This window comes from Carcharodon carcharias, chromosome 15, assembly GCF_017639515.1.
Source record: "Carcharodon carcharias isolate sCarCar2 chromosome 15, sCarCar2.pri, whole genome shotgun sequence".
Classification (NCBI taxonomy): domain Eukaryota; kingdom Metazoa; phylum Chordata; class Chondrichthyes; order Lamniformes; family Lamnidae; genus Carcharodon; species Carcharodon carcharias.
The window spans coordinates 31,004,146-31,027,655 of NC_054481.1; the positions used below are offsets into that span (position 1 = coordinate 31,004,146).

The 23,510-nt window shown below is 39.5% G+C and overlaps 1 protein-coding gene across 2 annotated transcripts in view; it reads right to left on the reverse strand.

Annotated features, from left to right (window-relative positions):
• Positions 1-3,539: 3,539 nt before the first annotated feature.
• Positions 3,540-23,510, reverse strand: part of ccnf (cyclin F) — a 41,026-nt gene continuing 21,055 nt past the window's right edge. The window contains exons 15-17 of one of the 2 annotated variants that reach the window (XM_041206224.1): positions 20,097-20,227; positions 15,812-15,984; positions 3,540-5,677 (exon numbers count right to left, since the gene is read on the reverse strand). In XM_041206224.1, coding sequence (XP_041062158.1) covers positions 5,196-5,677; positions 15,812-15,984; positions 20,097-20,227 — 786 coding nt within the window. In that variant the 3' untranslated portion in view covers positions 3,540-5,195. The remainder of the gene's footprint in view (positions 5,678-15,811; positions 15,985-20,096; positions 20,228-23,510) is intronic. The other variant, XM_041206225.1, reaches the window with a different exon arrangement.

Here is a 23,510-nt window from a genome sequence, read left to right on the forward strand (position 1 = left end):
ACTCTACCAATGTCCACTGGCTTCACCCATGGATTGCCCCCTTGGTCCCTACTCTTTCCCTGGTTATCCTCTTCCCATTGATATACTTATAGAATATCTTGGGATTTTCCTTACTTTTACCAGCTAGAGCTCTTTGAATTGCTTTCTTAAGCTCCACCTTGCACTTTGTGTGTTTCACTAAGGCCTCTGCTGATTTGCTCCCCTTGTACCTGCTAAAAGCCTCTTTTCCTTCTCCTCATATCTTGAATATCTCTGGTCATCCATGGTTCTCTGGACTTGTTACTCCTTCCTATCATGCTAGAGGGAACATGTTGAGCCTGTACCCTCCCATTTCCTTTTTGAACACACCCCCCACAGCTCTTCTGTAGATTTCCCCACAAGTAGCTGTTCCCAGTCTACCTGATGTGAAGGGAATTTGCAGTTTTAGATAAATAAAGGGATTTGGATTTCAAAGGGATCTTAGTCTGTTTGCAAATAGCCAGGTAAGCAAGGCTAAGGAGAGTGTTTATTTTTCACAAAAGTTACTGACACTATTGGCAATATGAACGCTTTTATATTGAGGTAGATAGAGCTTCAAAGACATATGGAACAATATCATTTACATATTAAAGAAAAGACATATATAAAGGAGAATGAAAGGCTATGTGGGAGAAGGCCATGTAACAGGTTTGAGAGAAATAGCTTAATGAATCCTCCAGCCATTTGTGCTTAAATCTATGTAACGAAACCAAAGTTGAAGAATAGCCATTTGAAACCCCACTGTGTTAATTTTAAATCTAAAATCTATTTTGGACTGATGATTAGGAATTGTAGAAATTATTATAGTAGTAATTGTAGTTTTATGTATGTGTTTGACATCTATTTTGTTAAATATTTTAATTTAATTTTTAAAATCTTTAAATCTTGGTGGGCTCTTTACTTCTGAATTCAGTGCACACACACAATACAAATTGCAAAACTGTTGTGATAGCATGACCAAGTTTCCCTTGTGAATTAGGTCTACCTGGCACATATCATCTTCCATATCATAACAAAGACATTAGCTCTTTCATTTACAATGTCATTGTTAATATTGACACTGTCCTCTACAGCATCAAAATTGAAAAGTCAAAACTGATTTTACACAATTGTAGGTACAATTTTCCAATATGTGCGGATAGATTTGTCATGTGTATTAGCTGAAGTAATGTTGTGGGTTAAACAGGCAGCTAAATAATTTGAGTCTAATATAGACCAAGTTGCACACTTGGGCAGTCATCTTATCTGCTTGCACCCACCTGCTCCAGTTGCATCTACACAGAGATCACGGAATAAATAAATGGATCATCAATATAATTTGGCCCAGATTAGAGAAGTGGGGTTGACTGCAAGTCGAGATAATAGCCAGTTTCCTACTGATCTATTTATTTGAAGTTTTATGACAAAACACTCCAGCTTTCATTTACTTCAAATGACAGAATGTATCAAAACTACCAGATTTAAGTCTGTAATCCAGGTGCATATCTTGCATATACTAAATGCGTAGGGTGGGCATCAAGCAAAACAAAAAAACTGCATACAATAATGCCATTTGTCATTCTTAACAAGACAAGAAATAGGAGCAAGCCGGCCCCATCATATAATCATGGCTGATCTTTGACCTCAACTCCATTTTCTTGCTTGATTCTCCCCTCCAACCCCCCAATCCCTCAATTCCCTTAAGGGCCCAAAATAATCTATTGATTCCAACCTTGAAGATACTCAACAACAGAGTAGCCACAGCCCTTTGGGACAGAGAATCCTAAAGATAAGAAATTTCTCATTTCAATCTTAAATTGTTGTCCCCTTGTCCTGAGTCTGTCCCCCCTAGTTTCCAACATTTCAGCCAGAGGAAACAGCTTCTCAGCATTGTTGTCAAATCTTCACAATCTTTTGTTTCAATGAGATGAGCCCATTCTTCCAAACTCCACAGTACAGATGCATTCTACTCAATTTCATCTTAAAGGACAGCCCTCTTATTCCAGGAATCAGAGTAAAATAAAAGCAGAAAATGTTGGAAACGCTCAGCAAGTCCATCGACAGATTTAGAGGAAGGGATTTAACATTTCAAGTTTGATGACCTTTCATCAGGGCTCTTCTGTCCATTAACCAATCCTATATCTACACTAAATTTATAGCCCCCCCTCACACACACAAACAAACAAGCCCTCATCTTGTCAACCACATTTCAGGTGACACCTTATCATTGCTTTTTTTGAAGGATGTATCTAGCAGGGACCAAAGATTTGTCAATTTCCTTTTCATAAAACCACATTGGCTCTGCCTAATCAAGTTAGCACTTCCTTAATAATGAATGGGTTCCACCATTTTCCCTACTACTTATGTCAGGTTAACTAGCCGGTAAGTGACCTATTTTTTTTCTCTCTCCTTTCTAGACTAGCATCTTTACATTTGCCATCTAGTTCACTGACTGTTCCAGTATCTAGGAAATTTTGAAAGATCAGAAAGAGTGTATCAACCGTCTCCCTATAGCTACCTTTTAGAATCCTAGGATGTGGGCTTTCAGGTTCAGGGTATTTGTCAGCTTTCAGTGCTATTAGTTTTTCCAGTATTCTTTACCATTATTTACTTTAAAAGTTCCTTACTCCCAATAGACCCTTAGTTTTCCACCATTTTTTAAAAATGTCTTCTACTGTGAAGGCAGTTAGAACATTTAACATCTTTGCCATTTCCTAGTCCCATAATTTCTCCTGTCTCAGCCCCCAAAGGACCAATGTTTACTTTCGCTACTTACTTTGTAACAACTCCTACAACCTTTTATATTTCTAGCTAGTTTAATCAATTTTTTGGTCAATGTGTAAAAGGGAGAAATCATTTTTTCCATAAGTTGAACTTCCACAGATAGAAATTCCTTTCATTCCACACTGGAAAAGTGGATGGGGAGCAGTAGGGAAGTAAGCAATGCGAGACCTATCAACTCAATCTTCTTTCACCATTGACTCAGTTTTCTCCCAATTTCACTTTGCTTGACCTCATGGCCATTTTTAAAAATTGCACCTCTGATGTGCTTTGGGACATTTTTATACACAAAAGGCAACAAATTTGAGGGAGATCTTTTGGCAATGGAAGGGCCAACTCTTTCCCAATACATATGTCGCATGGGAAATTTGATAGAGGATGCCAGACTGCAAATGGACAGCAATACAACTGTAAAATGCTCAACCTTCTTGACTGAAAATAGTTGGCCAATGAGACATAAGGAACTCTAAATATTTAAAATAAAATTTGTGCCCAAGTAGCAATAATATAATGATAACTAAGATCAATACATTTGGTTCCAAAGGCAGTTTTACAGGAAAAATGCAAAACATGCTTTTTGCCCAATATATTCCTTATTACCCCAAATGTTATTTTGCATAAGATTACAGCTAAATATTCAAAACTAAAATATTCCTTTACAATGTCAGGCTTAACTCCAGAACCTGAGGAATCTGCTTTGAAAGATTATACTCAAATCAAATTACACTGACTAAAATACATGCAACACCACATCAATTAACCACTTTGACCAATGTATCTTTACTAAGATGACACTGCATACAGGTAAATTGTACATTTAATTGACAGTTATTAAATACAGATTTAGGCTAGTCAAAGGGATAGTGTCTGCAAACATTTAAGTATTCACATACAGTACTAAAGATACTCATGATGAAAGAGTAAGGCAGTTGTGGTTCTACAGATATTCATAGAATGCAAGTAACACTTGAGGTTTTTAATCAGTTTCCCCAGCATCAGAATTCTCTTCCAAATTTTAGTTCAGAATGCATCAATCAGATCTTTTGGGTCTGGAGAACTAAGTTTACACAACTGGCATTGTATGCCAGTATACTTGATAAGAACAGTTTTAAGAGTTTGGAGGCAACTAGGAAACATTAAATCTGAGGTGGTGCACTGCTGTTGATAAGTCATATCTAGACATTAGAAAACAGTATACATTCAACATTTAAGATACTGTAACCAGTTTTACTGATCAAAAACTCAAGCATGATGATTGTAGATTTCCCAACAAGTTGAAACTCCAAGGTGTCTGTAAATATTTTTCACATCCAGACTCATTAAAATATTTGGATCACAAAACAGTCATTTTTTTTTTACAAAAATATATAACTGAATTTCATTTACAATGAAAATGTAAACTGAAATGAAATTCATTTCAAATAAAAATGTACTCAAGTCAACATAATCACATCAAGTTTTAAAAACTGTTTAATTTAATGCACCTGTTTTTTTTTCCAGGGCCCAATGCCCATCAAATCTTAATTTGAAGTTGTAAATTATAAATTCTCCATTTTGCAAAATATTCCCTGAATAACTTCACTGCAAAATATTTTGTTGCACCATAGTTTATTTTCACAGCTTGCCTATATTTTAATTTTAGCAGTGATTCATTTTTATTGCTTAACTGCCAAATCTATCAATAGCTTCAGCATATAAAAATGCACAGTTGACTCCCATTTAATCAAGCTGCACACATTTAAAGTCAAATTTCCAGTATGTAACTGTACAGTTTGTGTTAACCAGATGCACAGATTCTCCCAATCCAAATGGAAATCATCCACACTGAACAAAATTGTAGCCAAGGCAAAATACTAAACTGACCATTACAAAACAAAATTAGGCACTATGAACAGACCTTCTCTGCATCTATTACTAGATGCATTACTGTTGAGTATTTAATTTAATCCAGTTAGCAGTGTAATTACCATTAAAAAAGGTTTAAGTGGTTTTGTCAAACAACTGTAAACATGGTCTAGACATCCAAGACAATAGATTTTTACCTTAGTATTTTAGTATTGAAAAGCTAAATGGTGACAAAAAGCCTCCTTAACATTGTCTATTGCTATTAAAGGCAGTGGCTTTCAACAAAAGTGCAATGATATAGATTTCACTCTTGAATAGTGAAATGGCAGTATTAACAGGCAGACATCAACACCAGGCTTTGGTCAGTGCAGACTTTAGCTGCATGCAAGGAGTTAAGAAAGCAGCCAATTTATATCTCCCACTGAAAATTAAAGCACACAATTTGGAAATCAGATCAATGTCCAAACCATGCTGTCTTACAATGTTGTACAGATCTAATATTGCTTTATTACTCTCATTAAATGCATTCCAAATAAACAGCAGTTTTTCACAAACTTTAAGGCATTTTTCTTTCAAACACTCACAAAGCCCAAATTCCAATCATCTTTGTCATGCTCTGCTCCATTCTTGCGTTTGATAGGCTTCTTACGAGAAGGCGACAACCTGTGCTCCTTCCCAAAAGGCTCTAGTTCATGAGCCAAAAGCAAGCTTTCTGTGCTATGAGCTGAAGGCATTGGCTTTATGAATTCTATTGTAGGAGACAGCCTTGAGGTAGAAGGTAATGATTGTCTAGTGTTTGTTAATGGGGAGCTATCACTGGTCACAGACGAATATCCTGAGCTAAGCTCCCCTCGAGCTTTTAGAACACACAATGCTGCAGATTCACTTGTGTCAAAATAAGCCTCATTTTTTGCTTTAGAAGGTCTCCATGATCCTGGCAGGAACTGATCATCCATCAATCTGTCATCTTCACTCTCTTCACTTGTAGCTTCACAACAGTGTTCGTAACTCCCATTGACAGTAGCCATATTCTCAACTTCACTGATCCCACTAACTGCAACAAAACATTTTCATGGTTTTCAGTCAGACTTCTTGTAAATAGCTGAAGTTAATTGCTTTAAACAAAATGACTCAAATAGCAGGCCTCATGTGGCTAACTACTGATCTGTTTAGCTAGACATGAGCTTCATTTACCAATTATGTTGTTATTTTACCTCTTTTCCCCTGCAAAATAAATTTCTGTGCACAAGGAAGGAAATTTGTAACGGGCCATATTGAATTCTTTATTGCAGAGGTCTACTGATTTACTACACTGACAGCAAAAGAAATCTTCCTCTGGATTTGTTATTCCTTCAAAATTAATCTGTACAGACATGACAATGCAAAATTGAGAAACAATGTTTTTCTTGGTAAATGCTCAAATACTCCTAGATTGTCCTCCTATATTACACCACAATTCAGGTTTAACTTAGGTGTTTAGCCTTCCCATGAAATTCTTGGAGTACAGTACAAGAATAATATCAGTGTCCATAGTTCCATTTCCCCATTGCTGATCTCAAGCAACATTCAGGCTCTGAAGAGAAGGCCTAAGTGTTCTAGAATGACAGTGCCTTGCAGAATTCTGTACCACCATCATTATTTACACATTTGTGGGGTGTGGGTGAAGAGTAATTCTCCAGGCATTCTCACTCAAATGTATAGAACAGTGAACGCTCTTTCAAGATATTGGAGTAATTCCACAAAATTGCAATCTGACCTGAAGCAGCTGAATGCAGAAAAATTAGAAGAGTGAAGTACCTAGTTAAGAGAACATGCACACATTAAACAGCAAACAAAAGCATGTTTTCATGGGACAGCCAAGAATGAAAGTCCACCCATTGCCATAATAACACAAACTTAAGAGCCCAGAAGTAAAATCAGTTGCATCAACAGTGTTCAGGGACAGGGCTGGAGCAGTGGGAACATAAGTAACATGTCCATGAAAGTAGACCTTAGACAGAGATCCCACAGGTAAGAGAGCATGAGAGTCAGGGAGGGAGATCGAACACACCTAAAAATAACAACAGAATGAGGGAAGGAGCTGATTGGCAAGTATTTGGCAAGTGATTTTTGATTGTTCAGACCTGCATCAAATCTTCAGTTTATTTCAGGTAAGCTTAGATAGTCTAAATAAATACAGACAGGGCAGGGCACTTCAACCCTGTCAAATACACATCCAGTGTCATGCACAACCACATATGCACAAGATGTCATGAGCTAGAGGAACTCTAGCAGCAGCTGGCATCACTGCAGTGCATCTGAAAGGCTGGAAACTAAATGGATAGCACATTGTCACCTTGTAGCTTAAGATTGTGTAGGCAGAGAGAACTGGGTGACAGCCAGGCAGGAGTCTTGGAGTGTGTCATGCTCTCTAACCAGTATTCAACTCTTAATATTTGAGAGGACAATGGTTCCCTCGCAGAGTACAACCAATGGCAAGTCCATGGTACTATAGGTAACTCAGCAGTACAGGGAGAGGGGAAGGCCATTAAAGCAATAGTGCTCGGGGATCCAACAGACAGTGGAACAGGCAGGCACTTCTACTGCTTCAAATGTGGTTCCAAGCTGGTATTTTGCCTTCCTAGAACCACGCCCAAGGATGGTCATAGAGTAGCTGCAAAACACTGAGGTGGGAGGATGAACTGCACGAGGTCATAGTCCATTTAGTTCTGTAGACATAGATAGAAAGGAGGATGAGGTTCTCCTGACAGGTTTCAGGGACCTAGCAAAGAAATTAATAAGCAGAGCCTCAGAATGGTAGTAATCTTCAGATAACTTCTAGTGCCATGTCCTAGTGAGCACAGAAATAAGAGGAAGCTGCAGATGAATGTGTGGCTGGAAAGATAATGAGGGAGGGATAGCTTTAGATTCCAAAGGCACTAGACTGGTAAAAGCTGAAACCAACAGTCACAGGGAGGTTTGCTAGTGCTATTGGGATGGCAGAGAGATAGGAACTTGAGCTTGGTTTCGGAAAGAAAAGCAGCAAATCTGAAAATGTAAGGCAAAAAATTAGTTAACAAGTGTGGAAGGCAGAGGAAACAAAATCTTGACTAGAAAACTGACCAAGGAGTTTGCCAGTGCTCAATGGTATACACTCCAATGCAAGGAGTTTAGTAAAAATAGCAAATGAGCTAAGGGCACTGACATTTGGAAGTACGACAGAGTCAGAGTCATTATAGGACAGGAAGCCTTTCAGCCCAATACCAGCTCTCTGTAAGCAACCCTGTCAGTCCCCAACCCCCTCCTCTATCTTCATAATCCTGTGTTTATTTCCCTCAAGTGCCCATCCAATTTCTTTTTTTAAATCATTCATGGTCTCTGCTTCCAGCAGCCTGGTAGACAATGAGTTCCATGTCATTACCATTTGCTGTACAAAAAAGTTCCTCCTCACATCCCCTCTGTATCTCTTGTCCAAAACATTAATTCTATGGCCCCTCGTCCTTATACCAGCCTTTTTGCCCACTTTATCTAAACCTGTAATAATCTAGTACACCTCTATCAAATCTCCCCTCAACCTCCTTCACTCCAAGGAGAAACCCAGCTTCTCCAGCTTATCCTTGTAGCTAAATTCCCTCACTCCCTGGAATCACTCCTCTGCATTATCTCAAATGCCCTCACATCCTTAACTGTGGTGACCAGAACTAGATGCAACACTTTAGTTCTGACCTAAGCAGAGCCTTATATATAAAAAAAAGTTTATCATAAATAAAGGTATTGACTACAAAAGCAGGGAAGTTATGAAGCCAAGATCCCATATGCTTTTAAAGTGGTAGGGTGTATTGAGTGGGTAACTAGTAAAAACTTAGGCACAAATCACCCAGGTCCCTCTGCCCTTACATAGAATTGTGCCATTAAGTCTATCCCTTCTGCCAAAATACATCACCTCTCTCTTCTCTGTTAAATTCCATCAGCGACCTGTCTGCCCATTAAGCTAAACTACCTATGCCCCATTGCAAGCATCTACTGGTATCACCCCTTTTGATTGCCACTCCAAGGGTCATCAGCAAATTTTACTCTGTATTCCAATGTCCAAGTTATTCATTATTCATATAGATTTAAAAAAAAGTAATGTCCTAGCACTGACCCTTCAGGAACAGCACCATCTACCTCCAAATCTGAAAAACAACCATTTAGCTCCAACTCTTTTTCTGGTCTTAAGCCAATATTTTATTCAAATTTACCCTCCTCTTCCATGAGGGGGGAAGAGACGACAATGGGCATCACAATATTATTTAAGGAAGCAATTGCAGCTTAAGGAGAGATGATATGTTAGATGGATCAAATAGGGTATATGGGCTTAACTGAGGGACAAAAGATATGGGAATCACACTAATGAGAGTACTATTGTAACTCAAGCAAATCGATCAGAAGGAGACAAAAGAACAAATATGTAGGCAAATTTCTGAGAAGCACAAAATCACATCAGACAGTAATCGTGGGGGATTTCAACTACCCTGCTATTAATAGGGATAGAAGGCAGAGAATTCTTAACACACATTCAGGAGAACATTAGCCAGTATGTAACAAGCCCACAAGTGAAGAGGGCTTAATTTTAGGGAACGAAGCTGAGTAGATGGAAGGGATATCTATGAGAGCACAGATGAAGCCATTCGGCCCAACAACCCCATGCTGGTTCTCTGCAAGGGCAATTTAAACTAGTTTCACACCCTGCACTTTCCCTATATGGATGCAACTCCTTATCAAATTCCTTTTGAAAGCTACAATTAAATCTGATTCCAAAACACTCAGGTAGTACATCCAGATCACAACCACTTGCTGCATTAAAAAGTTCTCTCTCATCTTGCCTTTGGCTCTTTTGCCAATCACTTGAAATCTGTGCTCTCTGATTCTCTACACTTATGTCAAAGGGAACAGTTTAATTCTATCTGTTCTGTCTAAACCACTCAATTTTGAAAACCTCATTCAAATCTCCTTTCAAACTTCTCTAAGGAGAGCAACCCTGACTTGACATAAGAAATAAGAGGAAACCGCATGGCTCCTTGAGCCTGCTCTGCCATCAATATCGATCATGGCTGACTTTCTGTCTCAGCTCCATTTTCCTGGAGTGTAGTGTATACCATCTACAAGATCCACTGCAGCAGCTCACTAAGACTACTATGACAGTACCTTCCAAATCCATGACATCTACCACCTAGAAGGGCAAAGGCAGTAGATGCATGGGACCACCACCACCTGCAAGTTCTCTTGCAAGTCACACAACATCCTGACTTGGAACTATATTGTCAATCTTTCACTGTTACTGAGTCAAAATCCTGGAACTCCCTTCCTAAAAGCTCTGTGGGTGTTCCTACAAATCATGGACTGGCTGCAGTGGTTCAAGAAGGCAGTTCACCAGCACCTTCTCAAGGACAATTAGGGATGGGTAATAAATGCTGGCCTAGCCAGCAACATCTTTATCTACCACAAATTATCCAAAATCTCATCCTTTAAACTGCTTTTTCAACCTGCCCTGCCACCTTCAACAATTTGTGCACATCTACCCTCAGGTCCGTCTGTCCTGCATTCCCTTTAGAATTGTACACTTTAGTTTACAGTATTTTGGTGACAGTGATCACAAGTCAGTCGAATTTAGCATAGTTAAGGAAAATGACAAAATCAGAAAATAGTTTTAAATTGGAGAAAGGAAAAGTTGGGATGTGATTTGGCAAAAGTGGATTGGAAACAACTACTTAAAAGGTAAGTCACTGCCAGACAATAGGAGTCATTCAAGGATGAGATAGAGAGAGTTCAGAACAAATGTTTACAAAAGGGGTTTTTCCAAACTAGAATCCCCTGAATCTTGAGGAGCACAGGGTAGGGTAAGGCAAGGCAAAAAAAAAGCTTATATTGGATGCTAAGTGCTCGATATTACAGGAAGCCCAGGAGCATAGGAAGTGCAGGGGAGAAATTAAAAAGGAACTTATGAAATCAAGGAGAGAGTATGTAAAAGATTGACAAGTAGTATCAAGGAATACTCAAAGGTGTTTTATGAATTATATAAAGAGCAAGAGGGTAACTAAGGCTTGAAGATTGTAGCACATTTTACATAGTCTACATGGATAATAGCAAGGCTTTTGACTTTGATATTAGCAAGTCTCATCGCCAAGAGTTAGCTGAAGCCAAGCATGACAGCAAAATGAGCACGTGGCAACCTGGGCACCTCATCCACTCTTTCCCCCACCACTATTTGACCTGCCTGTGACAGAGACTGTAGGTCGTGCATTGGACTCGTCAGTTGCCTGAGAACTCAATTTTAGTGTGGAAGCAAGTCATCCTCGACCCCCAAGGGACTGCCTAAGAGGAGAAGACAAGGCAAACTGGTCAGAAAAGTAAAAGCCCATGCGATCCAAGGGAAAGTGGCAAGTTGGATCCAAAATTGGCAGGAAACAAATGGTAATGCTCAACCAGATGTCTTTGTGACTAGATGACTGTTTCCTGTGGGGTTCCACAGAGCTCATGATCAGCTCCCTTGCTTTTTATAGAATAAATCAAATGATTTAGGTTAAAAGTAGGGGGTATGAGTAAGAAGTTATCAGGTGATCAGATTTTGGCGATATGGCTGATAGTGAGGGAAGCTGTTGCCTACAAGAAGGTATCGGGTTGGCAGAAAAATGACAAATGGAATTCAATTCAGAGAAATGTGATGTAATACATTTGAGGAAGACAAAAAAGGCAACGTAACACACAATAAATGGTGTAAAGGAAAGAGGGTTCTTGGATTACATGCTCAGAGATTCCTGAAGAAAGCAGCACAGGTAGGTGGTTGAAAAGACATTCATGAAAAAAGTTCTACGCCATGTCTAATAAACTGAGAACATGGAGGGTATACTGGAATTGAATAAAACACTAGTAAGGCCACAGCTAGAGTACTGGTCACCTGACATTACAGGAATGATGTGATCACAGAGGAGAGGATTCAGAAGAGATTTACAAGGATGATGTCAAGACTTCAAAATTGTAGCTAAGAGGAAAGATTGGATACAGTTTGTTTTCTTTGGAACAATGGAGTCTGAGTGAGATTTAATTGAAATGTATAAAGTTATGAGGGGCCTAGAAAGAGTGGATAAGGAGGACATTTCCCTTAGCAGAGAGGTAAATGGCCAGGGGTACAGATTTGAAGTAACTTGTAGAAGGCTTAGAGATTGATGGTTCTTTTTTCATCCAGAAGGTGGGAGCTCTGGAACACACCACTGCAGTGAGGGAGAAGTACTGAATATGCACTTGAAATTCTGTAAACTAAGGTTACAGGCCAAGATTTGAAAAGTAGGATTAGATTGGATAGCTCTTTCTCTACTGGCACAGAAATGATGAGCCTTCTGGTCCATCATTTTCAATGATTCTATCTTGGACTATTCATTCCAAGACAGTTATTTTTGAAGGTGGAGAGAAACAGGGAGCAGGGTAGGTGGAGGGGAGGAAGGAAAGGAACATGCTGCAGAGTTAGGCTCATTTACTCCCTTCAGGTTAACTAGGGTAACTAGATCAGATTGAAAAAAAACCTTGCATTTATAATCCTTTAACCTAGTAAAATATCCCAATGTGTCTAACAGGAGTGTTACCAAACAAAAGTCAAACCCAAATGGATGTGTTGCCTGGCTGGGGGGGTGGGGGGGAGATCATCCAAGTGAATAGCTTTGTAAGCAGTTTTGGTCCAGTCGTAACTTCTCCTTCCTATCAGTAAAATTCGTTATTCGGCATGCTCCAGTAACTGGAATTCTGGGGTCAGGTCTGTTTTTTTGACTGGAGATGTCTCTCAGCCCTCAGAAATCAGTGCTAATACTTGTTTCCCGTCAGTTCCATCCTCACACAACCACTAATAATTGTCAAACTCACTGGTAGTTATCATCGGCAGCCTGCCCTCACTCTGGTCTCAGCCTCCCACTGTTCTGCAGAACCATGTTCCCTTGACACCGCTCACTAGATTCACACTCCCACACCGTGGGACCTCAACACCTGCATCACCACAAGATCCCCAGGAGCTCTAATTGGATGAAAACGCAGAACTCACCTTACATCTTAGTTAACCAACATTTTTGAAGTAACCAGCATCTCTCATTCCCAGAGCATGCCAGATAACAGAAATGTTACTTTTTTGTTTTCTGAATAATGTGATTCATAATTAGGCAGTTCTCCAGTAATTCTTCCAAATAGACGTTATTCAGGTAGAAGGTAAGACAATAAGCATTAGCTGACTAATTTGCTCAAAGTGTCATAGTTGAAGCTGATCTATCCTCCGCCAACATCAGATAGCCACTTCCGAGCAGAGAGCACTAGATTGGGAAAAGGATCAGGAGCAGGAATCACAATTGATTTCACACTTCATCCCGAGCACCCAGACATATGGAGCAAGAAGCCAATTGTTGCTTCCTCGCTACCATGAACCCAGCAAGGGGCCACCAAAAAGTTGATAAAAAACAAAAAATTAAAATGAGTAAACTAGCCAGAAATATAAAGTTTGCAAGAACTTAAATAAGTATATAAAAAGGAAGATGGTAGCTCAGGTAAACATTGGTCCCTTAGAAGCAGAGACAGGAGAAACCATCATGGGAATGAGGAAATGGCAGACATTAAACAAATATTGTGTGTCTGTCTTCAAAGTAGAAGAACCAGATTTATACCAGAAATAAACAGTAACCTAGGGGTTAAAAAGAGTGAGAAAATTAGAGAAATTAATATTAGTAGAGAGAAAGTATTGCAGAAATTTAAGGGCCTAAAACCTGACAAATCCCCAGGACCTGACGGCCTACACCCTAGGGTTTTAAAAGCAGTAGCTGCAGAGAAATTGGGTACGCTATGATTTTCCACAATTCCTTAGATTTGGGAACTGTCCCATGAGATTGGAAGTTAGCAAATGTTACCCTCCTTTCTTAAAAAGCAGTGCAAATGAAAACAGTGAACTACAGGCCTTACATCAGCTTGTTGGGAAAATGTTGGAATCATTAAGGAAGTCTTAATGCACTTGGAAAAGCATAACCTGATTAGAACAAGTCAGCATAGTTTTACTAAAGGGAAATTCTGAGCGACAAATGTATTAATTTTTTGAGGATTTAACTAGTGGGGTAGATAAAAGGGGAACCAATGGATGTTGTATACCTGGATTGTCAAAAGGCATTTGATAAAACACCACACAAAACATTAATAGGTAAAGTAAGGGTTCATGGAGTTGCAGGTAATATTTTAGCATGGATAAGGATTGGTTAACAGATAGAAAACAGATAGTGGACATAAACAGTGCTTTTTCAAGTTGACAGGCAGTGAATAGTGGAGCACTGAAAGGATCAGTGCTGGGGCCTCAGTTATTAACAATCTACATTACACTGTTTCTTCATTTAAGTCATTAATGTATCGAAGTTTGCTGATGATGCCAAGCGAGGTGGAAAGGTAAGCTGTGCGGAGGGCAGAGGGTGCAAAGAGATATAGACAGGTTAAGTGAGTTGGGCAACAAGATGGCAGACAGAGTAGAATATAGGGAAGTGTGTAGTTATTAACGTTGGTCATAATAGGAAAGCATATTTTGTTTTAAAAAAAGATGTAAAACTTGTAAGTGTTGATGCTCAAAGAGACTTGGGTGCACTCAGAAAGAACAAAGTTACATGCAGGTGCAGCAATAATTAGGAAGACAAATGGCTTGTTGGCCTTTATTGCAAGGGGATTGAAGTACAAGAATAAAGAAGCTTGGCCTAAATAGCCAAGTGGTTATGGTACTGGGTTTGTAACCCTAAGCTCAAGAGTTCAAATCTCACAATGGCAAACTATGAAACAATGTAACTTCATCTGAAACAGATGGAAACGTGTTTGTACTCGAAAGAGTTACAAAGATACGTTAATTATTGCTTGGCCTAAATAGCCAAGTGGTTATGGTACTGGGTTTGTAACCCCAAGATCAAGAGTTCAAATCTCACAATGGCAAACTATGAAACAATGTAACTTCATCTGAAACAGATGGAAACAGGTTTACTCAAAAGAGTATCAAGAGTTCAAATCTCACAATGGCAAACTATGAAACTATGTAACTTCATCTGAAACAGATGGAAACGGGTTTGTACTTGAAAGAGTTACAAGAATAAAGAGGGCTTGGCCTAAATAGCCAAGTGGTTATGGTACTGGGTTTGTAACCCCAAGATCAAGAGTGCAAATCTCACAATGGCAAACTATGAAACAATGTAACTTCATCTGAATAGGAACAGATGGAAACATGTTTGTACTTGAAAGAGTTACAAGAATAAAGAGGTCTTGCTATAATTGCATAGAGTTTTGGCAAGACCACATCTAGAAAACTGTGTGCAGTTTTGGTCTCCACATTTAAGGTTAAGCTTACATTGCAGGCAGAACAAAAGTTCACTAAATTGGTCTCTGGATGAGGGGGTTTATCCAATGTTGAGAGGCTGAGTAAATTGGGCTTATATTCTTGAGTTTAGAAGAATGAGAGGTGATCTCATTGAAACCTACAAAATTCTGAAGCAGCTTGATAGGGTAGGTGCTGAGAGATTGTTTCCACTGGTCGGGGAAATCTAAAACACTGGGTCTTAAGGCAAGGGGTTGATCATTTAGGGCCGAAATTACTTCATTCAAAGGCTTGTGAATCTTTGGAATTCTCATCCCCAGAGGGCTGTGGATGGTCCATCATTGAATACATTTAAGGCTGGGATAGACAGACTTTTGACCTCTCAGAAAACTAAAGGATACAGGAAGCAGTAGTAAAATTGAACTGAAGCCAGGATCAGCCATGGTTGTATATAATGGTGGAGCAGGCTCGATGGGCCATACACGGGTCTACTCCTATTTCTTGTGTCCTTGCGTAGCTGGGATCACCAACAAATCAGATCAGGGATTGAAGCTGAGAGTGTCTCATACCACACCAAGCAGTAGATTTTATCCACTGAGTCTGCTGTTTTTTCTTCCTGAATTTGAACATTTCAAATCAGCAGTTGGTTCACAACAATTGCATTTGTGGATCATGGGCAATATGATGGCACAGACACACACCTGTCCTGCCCAAGTAACTGGATGGAAACAGCTGCACTTGGACCATAGTCAAGAACATCAGAGATTTAGGTCAGCATTTTTTGGGGGCTCAGGAAGCAATTCATTAGCTTCACAAAAGCCATTTTCCCATTAATGTTCTGTAATAACAAAAAAATAAACTTACCATCAGCATTTTTCTCCCCTTCACTTTCCTGGTCTCCTTCATACCCGGTGCAGGATAAGTCTAAACTCCAATCTAGGAAATCCCCCAGAAGTGTATCCTCATGGTTAGATAATTCAACAATTGGAGTCGCCACAAAGTTGCCTCTATCTTCTCGAAAACTATCCTCTCTTCGTCTAAATAGAAAGGACAAAAATTCTCAGACTAATTGGTAATAAGATTCACCTGTATCAGATCCTTTATTCTAGAAGATTCTTCTAAACCAGTGCAGGTCTGGTGCACTCAAGCCTCACTACAAACTTAAACAACTAATCTAATCTAGCAGTTCAGCACGATTGGCAACGTTGTCTGCTTCTCTCCCCATCACTGCCCCAGAATGCACAAGTCACATTGTAACACTTTAAAAGGAGACACTGAAAATCTTATCCATGCTTAATTCAATTTAAAACGACAAAAATAGTAAAATAACACTGTAATTATACTTTTAATATTTCATTCATGCATGCACCAGATTTAAAAAAGATAAAACACTCAAGTACATTAGTACCTCTTTTGCCAAACAAAAGGCAACCCATGCATCAACGGCTAAAGACACTGGATACAGCAAAGGCAATGGGCTCTGACACCATCCTGGCTGTAATACTGAAAACTTGTGCTCCAGAACAAGTCATGCCCCTAGTCAAGCTGTTCTAGTACAGTTAGAAAACTGGCATCTACCTGACAATGTGAAAAACTGTCTAGGTATGTTCTGTTAATAAAAAGCAGGACAAATCCAACCTGGTCAATTACCATCCTAACAGTCTACCTCAAACATCAACAAACAGATAGAAGGAGTTGTAAACAGCGCTATCAAGCAGCACTTACTCAAAAACAATCTGCTCACTGATGCTCAGTTTGGGTTTTGCCAGGGTCACTCAGCTCCTGACCACTTGCCTTGGTCCGAACATGGACAGAGTTGAATTACTGACATGAGGAAAGAGTGACTACCTTTGACATCAAGGCAGCATTAGACCGAGTGTGGCATTGGGAATCAGGGAAAAACTCTCTACTGGTTAGAGTCATACCTAGCACAAAAGGAAGATAGCTGTGGTTGTTGGAGGTCAATTAACTCAGCCCCAGGACATCACTGTAGGACTCCTCAAGGCAATGAACTAAGCCCAACCAATTTCAGCAGCTTAAATGACCTTCCCTCCATAAGGTTAGAAGTGGGGATGTTTGCTGAGATTGCAGTGTTTTGTACCATTCCTGATTCCTCAGATACTGAAGTAGTCCATACCTATATGCAACAAGACCTGGACAACAGTCTCAAGCAAATACCTAATAAAATATGACATTTGCAGCCATCTGGGGAATTCACATATCCCTTTGTTTAAGGATGGATCATCAACAAAACTAGAATTCTAGCTGGTCCATCTCTTTTTCACCATGATAAAAAGGAAACATCGAAACTCAATACGTGTAAGACAAATGTGAATTAACAATTCACCATTGCCACTACTAATTTAATAGATTCCCTCATTCAAACTAGGCTGGATGAATCTCAAGGTGTCAAACAACAACATAAGACGATTGGAATCAACAGACACATCACCCTCTATTTGGAAATAGCAGAGAAACTGCCTGCAGGCAGACAGAATTACACTGAAAGCCAAACAACCATTTGCAAGTCATCTATGCCGCAAAGGTAATAAACAGCAATATCCTGAAAGTGGAAGGACCTCCACCTCTACCAACCTGTTCCAACTTCAAGTTCACGTGAGCACCCGGGAAATTCAGCAAGAAACTTCAGTTTACTCAACCCTTCACTTTACAAGACTTTCACCTCAACTTTAAAGTGTCACGTTCATCTAAGAAACTATAAGCCTGCCACAAAAGAGACTGAGATAATTATAAATTGCAACCGTGTTGTTATATCTTCATCTGTATCTAATCTGTGTGCGTGAGAGGGCAAGTGAGAGATAAAAAATAAACCTTTATTTTAAAACTTACAAAAAGCTTGCTGCTGGAATTACTTAATTGGGACATTTACTGAGGCCAAGAAAAAACACACTTTTTATCCCTGCCAACATACTGATCATGGGCAGTAAAAAGAAACACATCAATTGTGTCCCATGACACTTCACTGGATCAAAATCCTGGAACCCTTTCCTAACAGCACTGTAGGCATACCTACACTGTGTGAATTGCAGTGATTCAAATGTGGCAGCCCAATACTACCTTCTCAAGGATAATTAGGGATGAGCACAGCCATTACAGCAAATGCTCGTATCCCATGAAAGAGAAAAAAAAAAAATCACCATTTTCCCCACAATCACAGTTATGAATCTGTGTAGCAGTGTTCTTCAGTAACCCTACTACATACTCCTGCAAGTCAACGCAAGTAAAGAGTGAGGAACCCATCTGCCCTAGGCATAATCGGGATCCAAACAAAATGACATCTACCCACCCTCCTCTCAAAGGTTAGGGAGACCCTGTGCACTACTGCTGTCCAGACAGCCACATACAAACACCTGTTTCAAACCATGTAGCCAACACACCCTTACCTCTTTATATATGGTGTTCAAAAAATGTAAACCAGTGGATGCTCTTAAAGATCCATGTAGATCGTACTCTTAGGAATTTCCCAAATAGCTTAATTTCTTAAAGAATGTCAACAGATTTATGGCCACAGCTTCTTGGATCAAAATGCATTTCATTACATTCCAGTTCCCTGATTAACCAACTTCTCCAAAGAAAACCCACTGAATAATCAAAGTTGACAGGAATAGTAGGCTATGTTGTTAACAGTTTGAAACTCTGGACGATTATGAAAATCAGGACAGACAAGGACAAATTGCAACAGAAGGGAGGTCTGATCAGCAAAATTTATTTGCATTTCAAAGCAAGGGAGACAGTCATTCGCAAGAAATTCAAAAGCTTGGAATATTCCTGTCATGCAAGGTAACTTGGATTTAATATTTCTTTAGCACCATTGAAACCTGTTCTAAGGAACATAAATCAGAAGATAAAAGGCTATGTTAAAAGTGACTGAATGCATGTTCTCTTACCTATAAGGAGAAGGGCAGAAGTCATTGTATCCAGCCACTGGTTTACAAGAGGAAGACAGTGGAGAGGAAAAGCAGAAGTTTCCAGAGCATATACTAAGTGCCTCAAGGACACAAATTTTGGGGCAAATGCACAAGAGATCAGAATAAGAGGGATTGTAGTATTAGAGGTGGTTAGAGAGCTAGGGAGAGGTCATGCCACAAATGAGATTATGTGAACACTGTGGATTTTAAATCTAAGATATTGGAATCCCATCCTTGCTAGTTTTGATAAAGTTTTGCATGAGCTGAAGTTCACAGAAAGGGAAGGATGGCTGGTTTCCCAAGAGAACATCGTCACCTCCGGACTCTATTCAAAAGACATGAATAATGCTTTCAGCAACAGGTAGTTAGGTGGGATGAAGGCTGGTGACAGTAGGGAAATGGAAGGCAGCTGTCCTTATGGCCGACAAAATAAGAGGTCAGAAGATCTGTGGGGTTACAGAAATTCCAATTCAAAGATGGCAGGTAAGGAATGGGATGGCACCAGTGACATTCTGTGAAGGCAATGGCTTCAAATCTTCCCAAATAAATAGGAAGGAGAACTTGCATTCTATGGCATGTTATAACTTCAGGGCACCCCAAAGCAATTTAGCACTATTTAAGTGTAGACACGAGTCTAATGTATGAAATACAGCAGTCCATTTACACACAAACATGTGCAAGCTGATCAGACATCTATCAATAATGCAGACACAAGGCAGGAAGTAGATGAGGAATAGGGAGCAGTCTGTGGACTCTGAAGGCAACAGTGAGGGAAAAGAATGCTGGAGATGCTCTGACTACAAATGACTAAAAGAGGTAGATACAAGACATCAAATCACATTAAACTACAAACCAGTTTTAGTTACAATGAGAATTTCCCCATGTAAATTAATTAGAACATTTTAACCATGCAAAATTTAAACTGGAATGCTCAGTTCGAGAAATTTACCCTAGTTTGTTGAAGCATTCCTGACAACACCCGACCCACTTACCCCATCAATTTCCTTCAATTTTCTTTATGCTGCAAACTCCAAGCTCTACTTTTGAGTCCCCAGGTATCTTAGATTTTAAAAGTCACTGAATTTTCAAACTTGTAAGCACCCTTTGTTTATTTCAATGCACTATACATTCTCAATTGCTGCACGGCTGCAGATCTTGGAGGGAACACTACCCCAGGGGGAATCTTTAGCTTAGGTTTACAAGTGGATTTCATTTCTTACCGTTTTGTTTTGTTGCCTGAAGGAGACGTCAAAAAAGTTTGAATCTCAGGATGAGTGTGAGCAGAAATTAGTGAAGATTCCTTTTCCTCTTTTATTCCAAGCAGACTACAGAGCTCACTGTAATCCATCACCTAACATCCACCACAATGTAAGGTTAATAGAAAAGAAATGCAATAGTCATATTTCAACTTCAACATACCATGAACTTGAACACTTAGCCTGAATTCAGTTAGCAGTTTACTGTTAAAGTGCATTCAGAAGAACTTCTAATATTTCCTGCCCCACAAAAAAGAAAGCATCGTTGGAGTGAATCCTGGGGACTGAAGTGGGTCAAGTGGAGAACGTCAGTGGGGAAACATCTCATGAAGTGGTCATGGTATTGTAAAGTGTAGTTATAGAGTGTGATAGATTAATCTAGAATAAAAATCCTGAACTGGAGGGCTAACTTCAGCAAACTGAGACGTGATCTGGCCCCGGTAAAATGGAGTCAGACTGGAAGGTAGAGATGTAATGGAGCAAAGGTAGAAGGCATAGTTTGGTACAATCCCACAAAGGGAAATGGGAGGGCAACCAAAGCCAGAGCTCCCTGGATAACAATAGAATTAGAATGTAGGATTAAGTGGAAAAAAGGGGTTTTACAGATTGACAGCGTTCAGCCTGAAAATAAAAAGCAGAGAGAAGTAAAAAAAGGAAATAAGAGGGACAAAGAGACCATGAGAATTGATTGGTAGGCAACATAAAAAGGGAATCCAAAGGTCTTTAGTTGTCAGGAGAAGTGGAGCTGATTAGAAACTAAAAGGCACAGTTGAGATACTAAATGTTGGAGTCGGACTAAAGTGTTTACTATGGAAGAGAACTTTTCCAAAGCTATAATAACTAAGACGGGATGAGATAAAATAAAGAGGTACTAAGAAGGTTGGCAGTACGTAAAGTCAGTATATCACCCTGTCTGTTTAGGATGCATTCTGGATTGCTGAGGACCAGGAAGGATGCAAATTGCAGAGGTGCTGGCCACAATCTTCCAATTCTTAGACATTAAGCTGGTGCTTTGAAAAGTTATAATCTTGTTCAAAGAGAGGAGAGAAGAATCAACTTGGCAGTTATAGGCCAGTTTAATGTCAATGCTTGGGAGGCTTTTAGAAACAATAATTCCTGAGAAAATTAACAGCCACTTGGACATGCACAGGCTACTGATGTCAAGGATAAAGTATTGACGAACATAAAATCATAGAATGGTTACTGTACAGGAGGCGGTTGTTCAACCCGCCACGTCTATGCTGTCTCCCTGCAAGAGCAGCTCACCTAATCCCACTCTACTGCCTTTTCCTCATAGTGCTGCAGACTTCAGATAATTTTCCAATTCCCTTTTGAAAGCCACAAGTGAAGATGCCTCCACCACACTCACAGGCAGTGCAGTGCAATGCAGATCCAGATCCAAACCACTCACTGTGTAATCAAGTTGTTCAAGTCACCATTGCTTTTTGTGCCAATCACCTTAAGTCCTCTGGTTCTCAATCCTTCCAACAACAAAAACAGCTTCTCTCTATCTACTCTGTCTAGATTTCCCATGATTTTGAAAATCTCTTTCAAATCTCCTCAACCTTCTCTGCTCCAAGAACAGCCCCAGCTTCTCCAATCCATCCACTTAGCTTAACCTCCTCATCCCCGGAACCAGTCTCATTATTTTTTTTTCTGCACCCTCTCAAACATAGTGCAACAGAACATAAAACTCAAGTTGAGGCTGAACAGCGTTTCATACAGGTTTATCACAACTTCCTTGCTTTTGTACTCTATTTATAAAGACAGGATTCCATACACTTTGTTAATGGCTCTCTCAACCTGCCCTGCCATTTTCAATGATTTGTGCATAAAAATCCCCAGGGGTTTCTGATTCTGCAATCATCCTCCCCTATAGAATTGTACTCTATTTTGTTTTGCCTCTCCTCATTCTTCCTACCAAAATGAATCACTTCACACTTCTTTGCATTAAATTTTAACTGCCACTTGTGTGCCTATTCACCAGCCCATATCCTCTTGAACTTTATTACTATTCTCTTCACAGTTCACAATACTTCCAAGTCTCGAGTCACATGCAAATTTTGAAATTATGTCCTGTACATGAAAGTCATAGTCATTAATATGGATCAGGAGAAGCGGGAATCCTAACACCAACCCTTGGTAAGCCACTGAATACCTACCTCCAGACCGATAAACAACTGTCTACCACTACTTTTTCCTGTCACTCAGGTAATTTTGTTCCATGCTACTCTTTTTATTCCATAGACTTTAATTTTGCTTAAAAGCCTGTAATAGGGCACTTTATCAAATGCCTTTTGGAATTCCATGTACATGACAGCAACATTACTCTTATCTCAAAAATACTCAAGCCATTTAAACTAAACACAATTTGTCCTTAATAAATCCATGTTGGCTTTCCTTAATTAATCTACATTTATCCAAGTGACTGTTAAAAATGATAATTCAGGACAAAATTATTTTTTTCCCCCACCACTGAGGTTAAACTGACTGGTCTGACATTGCTGGGCTTATCCTTATACCCTTTTTTGAACAAGTGTGTAACATTTTCAATTTTCTAGTCCTCTGCCAGCACACCTACATAAGGAGGATTGGAACATTATGGCCACCTCCTCTGCAAATTCTATTCTTACTTCCCTTAGTATCCTTGGATGCATCTGGTCCTGATGACTTAACTTTACAGATATATTAATACCTTGGTACCTTTAGTCCATCCAATGTCTCAACTATCCCCTCTTTCACTATGGCTTGGGCAACATGTTCTTCCTTGGTAAAGACAAATGCAAAGTACTCATTTAGTGCCTCAGTCTCAATGCGTTAATCCCCTTTTTGGTTCCTAACCAGCTTCACTCTTCTTTTGACCATGCGCAAGAGGAGCAGGCAAGAATGTGCGTGGGAATGAGTGTGTGCATGTCTGCCTGCCTTACTCCCAGCCTCAGACTCTCACTACCACGTACACACACTTACACCCACTTTCAGTGGGTGAGGGAGTGAGCACCCTGAAACAGGGACTGAGCCTGGCACACAATGACCCTCTCATACACTGGTCATTTTTATTAATGACTCTTTTTAAACCTTAATTTATTGCTATCACATTGCTTTATTTTTCTTAGAAAAATAATGGAAATGAAGTCCCACCAAGCAAAAAAGGTGGCCAAGCCTGACATATCTACATAGACTTTCAAAAAGACATTTGATGAAGTGCCACGTAATAGGCTTGCTAACAAATTGAAGCACATAGAATAAAAGTAGTAAAAGCAGCACAACACAAAATTGGCAAAAGAATAAAAAACAGTTGGGTGAAATTCCATTTTTCAGACTGGAAGAAGGTAATCACCGGTGGTCCCAGTGTTCAGACTAGATTGGGCTTGGGTAAGT